Here is a 16,533-nt window from a genome sequence, read left to right on the forward strand (position 1 = left end):
TGTCAGAAACACCATTTAGTATAAACATATTTTAGCAGTATTTGATGTTTAGAATTACAAAGAAATAGTAAATTCACATTTGGTTCTTTCATTATTTCATACTGATATTTTCTGAAGTATCTAATAATTCAATCTAATGAACAAATGGACAGGTAACTATGCAGTTCAAAATCAGAACATGAATTTTTTTTCTATCACAGTAAATAAATCAAGTACACACTATTGCATGAAGTAATAAGATGTCTTGAAAAGAATAAAGATACACAAATTGAACAGATACACAACACTGAAACATTTTAGTTAAGTTTATTTTTAGAATGTATATGCACGGAATGAGACTATACAGTAGACCAAAGGTTAACCAGAGACCAATAGAGTTATATAAAAATAATTTAAGGGAAATTTTATTGATTTATTTTAAATAAGGCAAGTGAAATGTCAGCTCAGAATTAAACAAGATTTTCAAGTAACTTCTGGTCATTGTATAAAGGGAGAATATGAACATCAAATTTTTGGTTATTACTGTACAAAATGGAAAACAAATGCTTTCCAAATTGCAGTAAAATTAACTCCTCTAATACAAATACCACTAAGTCTACAAAGTCACTGTCAAGTTATTTAAATCCTAGAATATTTTCTCAATGTAAATTTTGGAACATTCTGAATACTTTTAAAAACCCTCCTTCCTGTCATTGGAAAAGCATTGAAATTCCAAGAAATTTCTGTTGCTTTAATTATAAGAGGTCAAAACAACAAGCCAAATGTATCCTTCTAGGTTAATGTGATTCAGGTACAGTGGAACTAAAGGACAACACATAGTTTTAATAAAACCAAATCTATTATAGAAAAGGCAAGTCATAAAGCTAAACAAAAATAGAAAACTACTATTAGCATCAGTTGCATAGGTTTAGTATAAGAGTGCTTATTTTTAAATTGTTACTGGAAAAAACCTTAAAGCCCACCCTTTCTCTTTCCTGGAGTTTAAGTAGTAGATCATGTTCTAATTACTCAACAATTACTAACATGGTGATCTGATTAATTTTTATACCTGCCAATGTGTTCACGGGCTATAATAATCCTTTGAATTTGTGCTGTACCTTCATAAATCTGCAAAAAAAAAAAAAAATACATGTAGGTTAAATATCTTCCATATGTAAACACCCAGTATTTTGGACAGTACTCTAAGCTCCACTGCAATACCAAACTGAATCAAACCATATATAGGGTCTGCAGTCTACAGTGATTCTGAAACTTGATTTTCTGAAACCCATGAAAATACATAAATTCTCTAAAGATTAGTTAAAATTATTATAAAAACTCATTTACTAAAATTTTGGAGGACAGTCTTAAAACAACAAAGAAAAGGATATTAACATTTCAAACTGTTTGGGAAATCTAAAGTTCAATGTTGCTAAAATATTTAACCAACTTTTTTGAACTGTTTTTAGCTACTTGTCGCCTTCAGTCATTTTCTGTTCTACTCTTAAACCTGATTTTTATCTCTTGTTGCCTAAGGAACACAGTTGGCTAAAGAAAAAGATGCTGGAAGGATTTGTTTTTGTTCACTTAGGTAGCCCTAGTAGCCAGCCCTCACTTCCAGTTTAAACTTCTAACCATTTATTAGTTCAGATGGCAGAGAAAAGCTAAAATGTAATAATTACAAGCTCCAGGGAAGGGAGAGTTTCACCAGATAAACCCATAACTTTGGATAAGGCACAAATTCTGGTTCTCAGTTTTTTCAATTCTAAATTGAGGGGCTGCACTGTCTAAATTTCCTTCTCTAACATTCTATGATTCTACCTCTGGATTTCAAATGACTGGATTTGTCAAATAATTTGCTGGGCGTTGAAGAAAGCAAGGGAAGAGATATTGAGAATCATGGCTTATAATTACTTCAACTACGTGTGGATATAAGCATTTATATCTTATTCACTAAATTACTCCTATCTCTAAGTTTTTCTAACCATCAATTTAATTTATAAGTCATCTATATCACTTTCTCCCCATGTTGTTTTTTTATCTCCCAAATATGACTTCAAGAGTTATCAGGTAAGATTCAAAATAAATTAATTTTTTTTTTTTTTTTTTTGGTGGTACACGGGCCTCTCACTGTTGTGGCCTCTCCCGTTGCAGAGCACAGGCTCCAGACGCACAGGCTTAGCGGCCATGGCTCATGGGGCCCAGCCACTCCGTGGCATGTGGGATCTTCCCGGACTGGGGCACGAACCCGTGGTCCCCTGCATCGTCAGGCGGACTCTCAACCACTGTGCCACCACGGAAGCCCAAATTAATTTAATTAATTTAAATGATACACATACTTTTAGGAGAGCAAAGAGTGGGTTACAATTAGCTAGGATGTTAAGAATCAAAGAAGGCTAATCCAGACATCCTGTACATGTCTGCACCATTTACTTTGTTAGCCTGTTCCCTCTCAAGGAATACACTTCAATGTAACATTCTTCCTTGTGTTAATTAGTTCCAAAAATTTAGGCTCACAGCCATTTATGATAATGATTTATTATTACCTGTGACATAAAAATCTATATACAATCAGAAATCTATGTCATTTATGAATATCATGTTCCTTAAAAATCATTTTTAACATTACCTGATAGATCTTGGCATCTCTCATTAGCTTTTCTACAGGATATTCTGTATTATATCCGTTGCCTCCGAAAATCTGAACAGCATCAGTAGCTACCTGATTTGCAATATCTCCAGCACATGCCTTTGCAATAGAGGCAAAATAGGTATTTCGGCGACCAGAATCAACCTCCCAAGCTGCTCTTTGGTAACTCAATCTAGCTAGTTCAACTTTCATTGCCATGTCAGCCAGCAAAAATGATATTCCTTGGTGCTAGAATTAAACAGAAAAAAGTTTAAGGATATTTATTGACTAAAAGTTTTTTCCCTGGAACTTTTTTTTTAACTTTTAAAACTAATTTTAGACTTAAAAAGTTGCACTCTGCTTCCTCCAATGGTAACATATTACAAAACCATAGTATAATAAACATTGGTAAAATATTATCAGCTAAACTATGTACTTTATTCAAATTTGGCCAAGTTTTCCACCAATGTCCTTTTTCTGTTGAAAGATCCCATCCAGGATTCCAACTGAATTAAATTGCCATTTCTTCCTAGTCTTTCCTTCTCTTTCATGACCATGGTGCACTTTTGAATAATACTGATTGGTTATTTTTTTGTAGAATGTCCCTCAATTTGGGTTTGCCTGATGTTCTCTCAGGAGTGGAATGAGGTTATAATTTTTGACAAAAATACCACAAAAATTATATGGATCCTTCAGAGTATCTCCTGGGACTTTTTAAAGAAAATTGCCATAGATAGTGAAAAATAATGTGGCACTTTATCAGGTGCTGATGAGAAAGTGACAAAGACAAATAAAAGATGTTTCTTATCCTCTACAGGTTCATAACTAAATAGGAGACTTAGACAAATACTTTCAAGAGGAGACAGTAAGTTTTCTATGAGTTATATGGCCAAGATATGTCATAAGATGGAAATATGTTCACCATACCTTGATATGTGAAAATTTCAAATATGTAGTATGCTTACAGCTTTGGAAAAATATATTCATGACCCCAAAAGAGCAGAATACACATTCTGTTAAAGAGCACATGGAACATTCTGCAGGACAGACAACATGTTAGGCCACAAAAAAAGTCTCAATAAATGTAACAGGGTTGAAATCATGTCAAACATCTTCATTGACCACAACGGTAGAGACTATAAATCAACTACAAAAACAAAAAAAATCCTGCAAAAAACACAAACATGTGGAATCTAAACAACATGCTACTGAAAAACCCAATGGTTCACTGAAGAAATCAAAGAGGAAATTAAAAAATACCTGGAGACAAATGAAAATGGAAACACAATGTTCTAAAATCTATGGGACATAACAAAGACAGTTCTAATAAGTTTATAGCAATACAGGCCTTCCTCTAGAAACAAGAAAAATCTCAAATAGACAATTAACCTTACACATAAAGAAACTAGAAAAAGAAAAACAAAAGTCCAAAGTTAATAGAACAAAGGAAATAATACAGCTCAGAGTGGAAATAAATGAAATCAAGACAAAAAAATACAAAAGAGATCAATGAAACTAAGAGCTGATTATTTGAAAAGATAAACAAAATTGATAAATCTTTAGCCAGACTCATCAAAAAAAGACAGGACCCAAACAAATAAAATCAGAAACAAAAGAGGACAAGATGCAACCAATATCGCAGACACACAAAATATAAGAGATTACTACAAAAATTACATGCCAACAAATTAGACAACCTAGAAGAAATGGGTAAATTCATTTAGACATATAACCTAAGAAGACTAAATAAGGAAGAAGAAGAAACAGAAATTTGAACAGACCAATTACTAGTAATGAAATTGAAGGAGTCATGAAAAACTGCCAAGAAACGAAAGTCCAGGACCAGACAGTTTCACAGGTGAATTCTACCAGACATTTAACAAAGACTTAACACCTATCCTTCTCAAACTATTCCAAAAAATTGAGAAAGGGATGCTCCCAAACTCACTCTACAAAGACAGCATTACTCTGATACCAAAACCAAATCACTACCAAAAAAAAAAAAAAGTATAAATACATAAAAATTACAGGCCAATAACCCAGATGAACATAGATTCTAAAATCCTCAACAAATAATAACAAACCAAATTCATCAATATCTTAAAAAGATCATATACCATGAGATCAAGAGGGATTTATCCCAGGGATACAAGGATGGTTCAATATTTGCAAGTCAGTCAACGTGATAAACCACATTAACAAAATGAAGGATACAAACCATATAAACATTTCAATAGATGCAGAAAAAGCTTTTGACAAAATTCAACACCCATTTATGATAAAAACACTCAACCAAGTGTGTGTAGAGGGAACATACCTCAACATAATTAAGGACATAAGTGACAAAAACCACAGCTAACATCATACTCAATGGCAAAAAGCTGAAAGCATTTCCCCTAAGATCAGGAACAAGACAAGGATGCCCATTCCCACCACATTTTTTTTTTTTTTTTTTTTTTTTTTGCGGTAGGTGGGCCTCTCACTGTTGTGGCCTCTCCCGTTGCGGAGCACAGGCTCCGGATGCGCAGGCTCAGCGTCCATGGCTCACAGGCCTAGCCGCTCCGTGGCATGTGGGCTCTTCCCAGACCGGGGCATGAACCCGTATCCCCTGAATCGGCAGGCGGACTCTCAACCACTGCACCATCAGGGAAGCCCCTACCACTTTTATTCAACATAGAATTGGAAGTCCAATCCACAACAATCAGACAAGAAAAAGAGGTAAAAAGCATCCACACTAGAAAGGAAGAAGTAAAACTGTCACTGTTTGCAGATGATGATATAGAAAACCCTATAGACTCCATAAAAAAATCTATTAGAATGCTGTAGCATTTTTATACACTAATAATGATCTGTCAGAAAGAGAAAACAATCCCATTTACAATTGCATCAAAAAGAATACCTAGGAATAAAAGTAATCAAGGAGGTAAAAGACCTGTACTCTGAAAACTGTGAGACATTGATGAAAGAAACAGAAGATGATACAAATAGAAAGAAAGTCCATGCTAATGGACTGGAAGAATTAATACTGTTAAAATACCCATACTATCGAAAGCAATCTACAGCTTCATAACAATATGAATATCAAAATACCAACAGAATTTTTCACAGAGCTAGAATAATCCTATAATTTGTATGGAACCAAAAAGACCCTGAATAACCAAAGCAATCTTGAGAAAGAACAAAGCTGGAGGTATCATGCTTCCTGATTTCAAATTATACTACAAAGCTATAGAAATCAAAACAGTATAATACTGGCACAAAAACAGACACATCGATCAATGGAACAGAATAGAAAGCCCAGAAATAAATGCACACTTATACGATCAATTAATCTTCAACAAAGAAGGTAAGAATATACAATGGGGAAAAGATAGCCTGTTTAAAAAGTGGTCAGCTACATGCAAAAAACAAAACTGGACCATTTCTTTACACCATATACAAAAATAAACTCAAAAGGGATTAAAGAATTAAAAGACCAGAAACCATAGAACTCCTAGAAGAAAACAGAGGCAGTATGCTTGTTTACATTGGTCTTATCAATATTTTTTGGATCTGTCTCCTCAGGCAAGGGCAACAAAAGGAAAAATAAACAAATGGGAGTAGACAAAAGTAAAAACAAAAAAGCTTTTGCACAGTGAAGGAAATCATCAACAAAATGAAAAAGCAACCTACTGAATGGGAGAAGATATTTGCAAATGATACATTTGATAAGGGTTAATATCCAAATTACATTAAAAAATGCAACTTATCAAAAAAAGAAATCCAACAAAAAATGGGCAGAGGACCTGATTAGATATTTTTCCAAAAACACAAAGATGGCCAATAGACACATGAAAAGATGCTCAAAGTCACTAATCATCAGATAAATGCAAATCAAAACCACAATGAAATATTGCCTCACACCTGTCAGAAAGGCTGTTATCAAAAAGACAACCAATAACAAGTGTTGGTGACAATGTGGAGAAAATGAAACCCTCGTGTACTGCTGGTGGGAATGTAAATTGGTGCAGCCACTATGGAAAACAGTATATAGGTTCCTCAAAAAATTAAAAATAGTACTATCATATGATCCAGCAATTCCACTTCTGGTTTACCTGAAGAAAAGAAAAACACTAATTCAAAAAGATATATGCACTCCCATGTTATATAAATAAATAAGTCAGAGGGATGTTATATACAGCATAAGGAATATAGTCAATAATACTACAGTAATTTAGTATGTTGAAAGATGGTTACTAGACTTATAGTAGTGATCATTTCTTAACGGGTTTGCCTGTCAAATCACTATGTTTTACACCTGAAACCAATATAATACTGTATGTCAACTATACATCAATTAAAAAAACACATGCACTATATATATATTTTTTTTTTTTTGAAAAAGGGAATATAGAGCAAAATGAAAAAATTCACAGTAATTTTCTCTGGACAACGGGATTATGAATAACTTTTTCTACTTAATTTTACTTATATTGTATCACATAAATTATTCTACAATGGACATGGAATGGAACATATCCTTTAATATACATTCAAAGAAGTCCTAAAGGCATTCAGAAACAAGAATACTAAGATTATTAGAAAGGTGCTTTGTGTAGTATGCAACACCAAAATAGGTTTTGAAGACCAATAGGTTATAAAAAAGACCCCACACATTCTATGACTGTGTACAAACTAATAGGAACTAAAGGTCACAAAAAATAAAACAAAAAACTTCATAAAAAAACTTCAACTTCATATATTTACTCTAGTACTTTAGAATGTGACAAGTTGCTTGAGACCAGTGTGGTAATTAAGTCTTAGAGGAGGCATTATTAACCAATGTGAATAATTCCTACATAGGATAAGGAAAGTAGTATCTTCCCTTATTACTGAATTGTGTCCACTCTTCTAAGTCAATGATTCTTTCAGTTTTTTGTTTCATTTTTGAGTAGGTAATACAACCACCAGTTCAAAGTTCAAATTTTCTTCCTACTTGTATCATCCCTGCCCTTCCCCACCCCATTTAATTCCCGCTCCTGGAGGTAATGAGGTTAACAGTTTGTTTTTCATTCTCTCAGAGATATTATATACACACGTAAGCAAATACATCTATTGTCTATCCCTCATTTCCCCCCCCCATTGTCTCTCCCTTTTTTACACATATGGTAGCCTACCATGTTGATGGGTTTTCATTTTGCTTTTTTTACTTATCAATAAATCTAAGCACTCTATATATCAATACAAAGAGAACTTCTTTATTCTTCTTTAGAACTGCAGGGTATTCCACTGTATGGATGAACAAAATTTTGGCTGTTTCTAGTATTAGGCTGTTTCCACACAATGCTGAAATAAACAACTTATAAATATGTCATGTTGCACATAATGGGAGTATATCTAAAAGATAAATATTATATGAAATATAGCTATAGGATAACCATTCCAATGTGGGCCCAAAAGTAGGTACTTTAGATATATATTGCCAAAATGTGGTTCATAAAAGTTATACCAGTTTATATTCCCATTGGAATTATGCAGAATCACTTATTTCACTATAGCCTTGGCAACGTGGTATAACATGCCCATGCTTCTCTTGAAAGATTTTGATTTAAAAATCTAGGGTGGTACCCAGTTTACGTTTTTAATTAATACTCCCAAAGAGTCTCATTCAGTTGCATTTCAGACCATGCTTTGAGAAACTCTGTTCTAAATCCAGCTCAGATTCCCTGTAATGCATCTAGCCCAAGACAGTCTCTCTCCTTTTGGTTCTGTAACCCTGTCTGTAGCTCTCATTTTGGGACTTAATGTTATACTGCTCTACATTATTTCTTAGTATCTCTTTTCTGATATGTATCTTACCTCCAAAGTCAAAGGCTCCTGAGGGCAGAGGCTATATCAAACTTCTTTTATATCTCTGGAAATAGCACATGTAGAGTGTGCAAAGAGGACAGACTCTTTAATAAGTGACTACTTGGGTTCAAATCTTGTTTTTCTTTTTTTAAACATCTTTATTGGAATATAATTGCTTCACAATGGTGTGTTAGTTTCTGCTTTATAACAAAGTGAACCAGTTATACATATACATATGTCCCCATATCTCCTCCCTCTTGCACCCCCCCCAGGTGGTCAAAAAGCAACCAGCTGATCTCGCTGTGCTATGTGGCTGCTTCCCACTAGCTACCTATTTTACATTTGGTAGTATATATTAGTGATGCCACTCTTTCACTTCCTCCCAGCTTACCCTTCCCCCCATCCCGTGTCCTCAAGTCCATTCTCTACACCTGCATCCTTATTCCTGTCCTGCCCCTAGGTTCTTCAGAACCACTATTTCTATATATTCCATATATATGTGTTAGCATACGGTATTTGTTTTTCTCTTTCTGACTTACTTCACTCTGTATGACAGACTCTAGGTCCATCCACCTCACTACATATAACTCAAGTTCATTTCTTCTTATGGATGAGTAATATTCCATTGTATATACATGCCACATCTTCTTTATCCATTCATCTGTCAATGGACATTTAGGTTGCTTCCATGCCCTGGCTATTGTATATAAAGCTGCAATGAACACTGTGGTACATGACTCTTTTTGAATTACGGTTTTCTCAGGGTATATGCCCAGTAGTGGCATTGCTTGGTTGTATGGTAGTTCTATTTTTAGTTTTTTAAGGAACCTCCATACTGTTCTCCATAGTGGCTGTATCAATTTACTTTCCCACCAACAGTGCAAGAGAATTCCCTTTTCTCCAAACCCTCTCCAGCATTTATTGTTTATAGATTTTTTGATGATGGCCATTCTGACTGGTGTGAGGTGACACCTCATTGTAGTTTTGATTTGCATTTCTCTAATGATTAGTGATGTTCAGCCTCCTTTCATGTGTTTGTTGGCAATCTGTATACTTTCTCTGGAGAAATGTCTATTTATGTCTTCTGCCCATTTATGGATTGGGTTGTTTACTTTTTTGATATTGAGCTAAATGAGCTGCTTGTATGTACCATTCTCTGTTTTTGGCAGCTTTCTTTAGCCACATCAAGTTAAGCACTGTGAGGATAAGTAGTGACAGTGTTCTCTTAAAGAGAGAAGTGATAACAACAATAATAAACATGGTAGTGAATAGGAGAGCTCTGATTAGAGTACTACACTCTATAATGTCTCAAAAAAAAATCTATTCTTTCTTTTTGGAAATAACAGACCAAAGCTATATATAAATCAGCCATTTAGTATTATCTCTGTTTAGCCTAGAAAAATAGTAAGCAAAAACATAGACTTTTCTACACTTAACAGTAAGAGCCATGAGGAAAAAATATCAACTTCAGAGTCTGTAAGAAGTTGGAACATAAAAGATTCCATATTGAGTTGAAAATAGCCAGAAGATTTATCATCAGATACTTGGTGGGGAGGACCTGGAAATTATGTTATCTGTTTACAATTAAACTAAACTAATATTTAGTAATAAATATACATTCCACTAATCTGTATACATATAGTTCTGGCAACATAAATGAGCTAATGTAGAGTCTCTTTTTGGCCACAAACACAATGAAATACTTGATTTAAAAACAGCTCTTAGAGGGCTTCCCTGGTGGCGCAGTGGTTGAGAATCCGCCTGCCGATGCAGGAGACACGGGTTTGTGCCCTGGTCCGGGAAGATCCCACATGTCGCGGAGCAACTGAGCCCGTGAGCCATGGCCGCTGGGCCTGCGCGTCCGGAGCCTGTGCTCCACAACGGGAGAGGCCACAACAGTGAGAGGCCCGCATACCGCAAAAAAAAAAAAAAACCAGCTCTTAGAATGCTGAAACCTCTGGACTGCCTGATAAAAGTACAAAAACCAATTCCCTTGGATGCTTCCACAATGCATTGAAGGAAAATAATACGTGCTGCAGATAAACTTACAAGCAAAACTTGAGAGGAAATAACTGGTCATGACAGAGATAGCACATGCAACAGACCAAAAAAATAATCACCCTAATAACTTGAGATAACAGGAAAAAAAAAATCAGAAAGTGACTATAACTTAAGTATTACATAATTAAGGAGATAAAAGGAGAATGAGAAGCTGTTAAAAAACCAGGCTACTGGGCTTCCCTGGTGGTGCAGTGGTTGAGAATCCGCCTGCCGATGCAGGGGACACAGGTTCGTGCCCCGGTCTGGGAATATCCCACATGCCGTGGAGCGGCTGGGCCCATGAGCCATGGCCGCTGAGCCTGCGCGTCTGGAGCTTGTGCTCCACAACGGGAGAGGCCACAACAGTGAGAGGCCTGCGTACCACAAAAACAAACAAACAAAAAAACCCCAGGCTACCATAAAAGAAAGGGTGGAGATGAAAAAGAACCAAACGTAAATTCTAGAAATGAAAAAAGTCATTAAATGGATTAAGTAGCAGATTAGACACAGGGTAAGAAAAACTGAAAAGCAAATCTGAGAAAATTATCTAGAATACGGCAAAGATAAATTACGAAATTGAGGTTAAGAGATACAAAGCAGTACTAATCCAAGTTTGATCTGTGGATCACTGCCAGTCCACAAATTGTTACTGGACTAGTTCATGATACAGAAAGTGAGAGTAAGCATTTGCAACAATTTGATATTATTGTGACATTCTTATATTTTACAAGAATAATGGTTCACAATTGATTGGAAATTAAAAACAATCTTTCACCACAGATAGTTTGAGAACCACTGACACACAGAGGTAGAAATGGGGAGTGTTCACTGTATAACCTATAGTTAACAGAAGGAGTTATAGGAGAGAATATAGACAACTGGGGAGCAACAACATTTGAAAAGATAAGATTAAAAATTTCCTGGGAATTCCCTGACGGTCCAGTGGTTAGGACTCTGAGTTTTCACTGCCCCAAGGGCCCAGGTTCAATCCCTGGTTGGAGAACTAAGATCCTGTAGGCTGTGTGGTGCAGCCAAAAAATAATAATATTAAAAAAATAATAAATAGTACTAAAATTATTTGATACTCAAGAAGACATGAGAAGTAACATGAATTAAGAGCATGAAATGGAATCCTGGACCTATGACTTCTAAATTGTGTGCCCGTGGACAAATTATTTTTTCTCTCTGAGTTGCAGTTTCCTGATCTTTAATGGAAATTATAGTACTACCAAAACAAGAATGTAATGGGGGAAATACATACCATATTTAAAATGTGTAGCACAGTGTCAGGTACACCACAGGTACTCAAATATTAGCTGTTCTTTTTCTTCTTAATTAACAGAATCCCCAAAGTGGACAATAGTTAGTAGCAGAGTCTATAGAAAATCTTTGCTTTGTTTTTTTTTTTTTTTTTTTTTTTTGCGGTACGCGGGCCTCTCACTGTTGTGGCCTCTCCCTTTGCAGAGCACAGGCTCTGGACGCGCAGGCTCAGTGACCATGGCTCACGGGCCCAGCCGCTCCGCGGCACGTGGGATCTTCCCGGACCGGGGCACGAACCCGTGTCCCCTGCATCAGCAGGTGGACTCTCAACCACAGCGCCACCAGGGAAGCCCTAGAAAATCTTTTCTTAAAACCCACCTTGGGGACTTCCCTGGTGGCACAGTGGTTAACACTCCACGCTCCCAAAACAGGAGGCCTGGGTTGGATCCCTGGTCTGGGAACTAGATCCCACATGCATGCTGCAACTAAGAGTTCGCATGCCACAACTAAGGAGCCCACCCGCCAGAATGAAGCGCAACCAAATAAATAAATAAACATTTAAAATAAATAAATTAATTAAAACCCACCCCAACAGTTCACATTATCTTCTTGCTACCAAAGCAGAAATAAATTATTTTGTACTTAAAAGATAATTTTCAAATATTTAGATGAAAATAAATGTCTTTACATTTGAACAAAGCAAGTTCAGTATTAAAATTACCTCTACAAGCAGTTTTCCAAAAGTTTTCCTCTCCAGGGCATACTTGGTAGCTTCATCCAAAGCTCTCTGTGCTAGTCCCACAGCACCAGCTGCTACCTAGTATTTTCACATTTTACAAAGCAAAAGTTCATGTTGTCTTTAAAACACACGTATAATGGCTATTTGCCTAAAATCTAAGTTAAGGATTATACAAAGAGAAGCTGACCTATACCTTAAGGCAATAAAGGGTGGGGGAGATAACAAGCATTTAAATTTATATTATTTATGAATTAAAGGTTAACGGAAGGCATTTGTAAGGCATAGGATCATAGCCTAGAGACAAGTCATTCTTTCTGTTTAGCAAGGGAAAGCTTCTGGGGGAAATACTCCTAATGAGTGAGGGAAAAGGAATGAGTACACATCAGCAGGAATGATTAAGTGTGAAATGCTTCTTTGTAAATCGAACAGCTATAGTAATTCTGTATTTACTAAAATAACTTCTGTAACAGCAAGAGTGCTGAAGAATTCTAAAACAAACAAAAAACAATAACCCTCCATCCTTATAAAAGAAGCAGATATTAAAAAAGAAATACAGACCAAGAATACAGTGTTAAAATAAAACTACAATGTAATAAATGAAAAATCCTGTAAAGGTTATTAAGTCATATTACTTACCAGAGGTCTGGTTTTATCAAAAGCTCCCATTGCAATTTTGAAACCAGCTCCCTCACCAATTAAAACATTTTCCTTAGGTACTCTCACATCTTCAAAGACAATTCCTCTTGTGTCTGAACATCGCTGGCCCATATTTAATTCCTAATAAGGAAAACAATATATTTAAAGGAACATTTTTTGAGCTAGCATGTATTCTTGCTTTAACCACTGTTTTATGACTTTTCTGCAATTGTCTTAAACAGAGGTGGACAAACTATGGCCTGCAATGCCTGTTTTGTAAAGATAGCTTTATTGGACTACAGTTGTTACTGAGTCCAAGCTCACTTTGCTTGCTGCATGACAGGACAATGAATCAGAGACGAGGTGCTGGTGGGAGTGTAAATCGGTGCAGCCACTATAGAAAACGGTATGGAGGTTCCTCAAAAAACAAAAAACAGGGTTACCATATGATCCAGAAATTCCACTCCTGGGCATATACCCAGACAAAACTGTAATTCAAAAAGATGCATGCACCCCTATGTTAATAGCAGCACTATTCACAATAGCCACGACATGGAAACAACCTAAATGTCCATTGACAGATGAACAGATAAAGATGTGTGTGTGTGTGTGTGTGTGTGTATTATATATATAATACACATACACACACACACACACACACACACACACACACAATGGAATATTACTCAGCCATAAAAAAGAATGAAATAAGGCCATTTTCAGTAGGTCTAGGATGGACCTAGAGATGATCATACTAAGTGAATTAAGTCAGAAACAGAAAAGCAAATACAATATGATATCACTTATATGTGGAATCTAAAATATATGACAAATGAACATATCTACGAAACAGAAACAGATTCACAGACATAGAGAACAAACTTGTGGTTGCCAAGGAGGGGGTGGAGGTGGGGGAGGGAAGGATTGGGAGTTTGGGATTAGCAGATGCAAACTCATAATATATATATATGAGATGGATAAACAACAAGGTCCTACTGTATAGCACAGGGAACTATATTCAATATCCTGTGATAAAACATAATGGAAAAGAATATGAAAAAGAATATATATAACTGAATCACCTTTCTGTACAGCAGAAATTAACACGTTATAAATCAACTACACTTCAATAATATATATATATATGAAAAAAGAAATTGCCAAGGTAGCTATATCCCCTCAACATTTCATTTAAAAAATTTTCAAACCAACAGAAGAATTGCAAGAGTAGTAAAATAAATACCTCATCTTTACCTAGATTTGCCAATTTTGGCACATTTCCTTTATTTCTGCATTTTGTGGGTGTGTATAACTATTAGCATTATTTGCTGAACTATCTGAGAGGAAGTTGCAGATATCATGACCCATCTTAACAATTTAATCTCGTTTTTAATAAACAGTGTGAGAAGCAGGGGCAATGGGAACATAGAGCTGTAAACAAATTCTTTAATTTACTTGATTTAATATTAATAATCTGCTTCCAGGCTTGAAAAACTAGTGACAGTAATATATAGTTTGACTGAGAAAAAAAACCAACATCTCTTTGTCTTTATAAGTTGATAAACTCTAGTACTTTAGACTCTCACTCAGACATAATGAGAAAACACTGTTTACGAAAACAATTTTACTCCATCCTGTTTCCCAGACTCATCCCAAACACCAGAACATTTAAAACCAAAATGCTTCCTGGACTCATCTCAAGCCATATAATTTCTAAAACACAAAACTTTTGAAAAACATCAGATTTCACAAGTTTGTAAAATTCTGATAATTTCAAAAAAGACTTAAGGAGATTTAAATATATACAATACAACTATCTATCTCTCTCACTAGAAAATTAGATCCTCAAGGGCACGATCTAATTTTTTGTTTTGATCCATACAGTATCCTCAATACCTTGAATAATGCCTAGCATATAATATGACCTCAATAATAAATATTTATTGAATTAGAGATTTTTTTAAAGTTAGAATATGGGAAAAAGGAAAATGAGACTAGACATAGCAAGATAAAATCAGAAGTCGGTTTACTATGTAATAAAATATAATCTGTCAGGACCTTTACATTTTCTAGAGACTGCCATAAATTTGGCCCTGAGTTTTCTAGCAACCATCCCTAAAAACGAAATATGAATAAAACATAAATAAAAACAAATCAACTACTTGGAAGAAGCACAACCATTCTTAGTACTTCTATTTTGTTACATACAATAATCTCATTATAGTTTTATTTGTAAAGTACAGTCTACCTTTAATATCTATCTTAAAAGAAAGTATAGAATAATACAGTGTAGGAAACTGCATTGGGCAAGTTTCTAGGACAGGTTAGCACTGATCTCAACTCTGCCTCTTAAGTATGTAACCTTGAGTAAATCATTTCACTTGGATTTCAGTTTCAGTGTTCAGCAAACAGACCATAAAAAATGTGTAGGGTATCTTCCACTTTTAACATTCTACGGCCTAAAAGGGAAAGTACCCCTCTTACATACATTAGCAACATGCTTCCATTTTGAAGAGGCTTTAGTACAAAAGAGAGATTCTCATGGCTTTTAATAAAACATACAAATACATATGACTGGTTTAGAAGTTTGCATAACTTGGTCAACTCAAAGTAGCTTTTCCAGTTTAGGTTATGCCACCCTTAGTCTAATATTTGACAAGATAATCTGAACCTTTACCCATTTGGAAGAAAATTCATGTAACTCTTAATTAACTTCCATAATCTCTCCTTTGCCTTAGATATAGACATCATTTAGTCATTAATAGGTTTTCTTTTTTACAAATTCACTTTGGAAAAAAGAGTTTTACATTTGTACAACTGCATCTCCTCTTCCTTTTCTCAGAGTTATAATCTTAAATCATGCTTCCTTAGCTCTCACTAGGACTACTTTAATGACTTCATTTCTTTCCTTCTTTGATTTACTAAATTTTAAACTCTTTTCTCTTTAATCTACTTTAAATGCTACTGCTAAATTATATCCACGCATTCAGATTACTATGCTTTTGTTTCTTTTTTTAAAAAAAAATATTATTCTTATTTTTGGCTGTGTTGGGTCTTCGCTGCTGCACGCAGACTTTCTCTAGTTGCAGCGAGTGGTGGCTTCTCATTGCGGTGGCTTCTCTTGTTGTGCAGCATGGGCTCTAGGCGCACCGGCTTCAGTAGGTTCAGCACATGGGCTCAGTAGTTGCGGCACGCGGGCCCTAGAGCATGTGGGCTCAGTAGTTCAGGTGCGTGGGCTCTAGAGCGCAGGCTCAGTAGTTGTGGCATACAGGCTTAGTTGCTCTGTGGCACGTGGGATCTTCCTGGACCAGGGATCAAACCCGTGTCTCCTGCATTGCCAGGTGGATTCTTAAGCACTGAGCCACCAGGGAAGCCCCCCATATTACTATCCTTTTCAAATATGTTAAATTACCTTTTCTTG

The 16,533-nt window shown here is 35.5% G+C and overlaps 1 protein-coding gene across 2 annotated transcripts in view; it reads right to left on the reverse strand.

Annotated features, from left to right (window-relative positions):
* Positions 1-290: 290 nt before the first annotated feature.
* Positions 291-16,533, reverse strand: part of ACADM (acyl-CoA dehydrogenase medium chain) — a 42,923-nt gene continuing 26,680 nt past the window's right edge. For both annotated transcript variants that reach the window (XM_067005673.1, XM_059052628.2), the window contains exons 9-12: positions 13,113-13,253; positions 12,459-12,554; positions 2,609-2,857; positions 291-1,107 (exon numbers count right to left, since the gene is read on the reverse strand). In XM_067005673.1, the coding sequence (XP_066861774.1) occupies positions 1,036-1,107; positions 2,609-2,857; positions 12,459-12,554; positions 13,113-13,253 (558 nt within the window). In that variant the 3' untranslated portion in view covers positions 291-1,035. The remainder of the gene's footprint in view (positions 1,108-2,608; positions 2,858-12,458; positions 12,555-13,112; positions 13,254-16,533) is intronic.

The sequence above is a fragment of the Kogia breviceps genome, chromosome 1 (assembly GCF_026419965.1).
Source record: "Kogia breviceps isolate mKogBre1 chromosome 1, mKogBre1 haplotype 1, whole genome shotgun sequence".
NCBI classification, from domain to species: Eukaryota; Metazoa; Chordata; class Mammalia; order Artiodactyla; family Physeteridae; genus Kogia; species Kogia breviceps.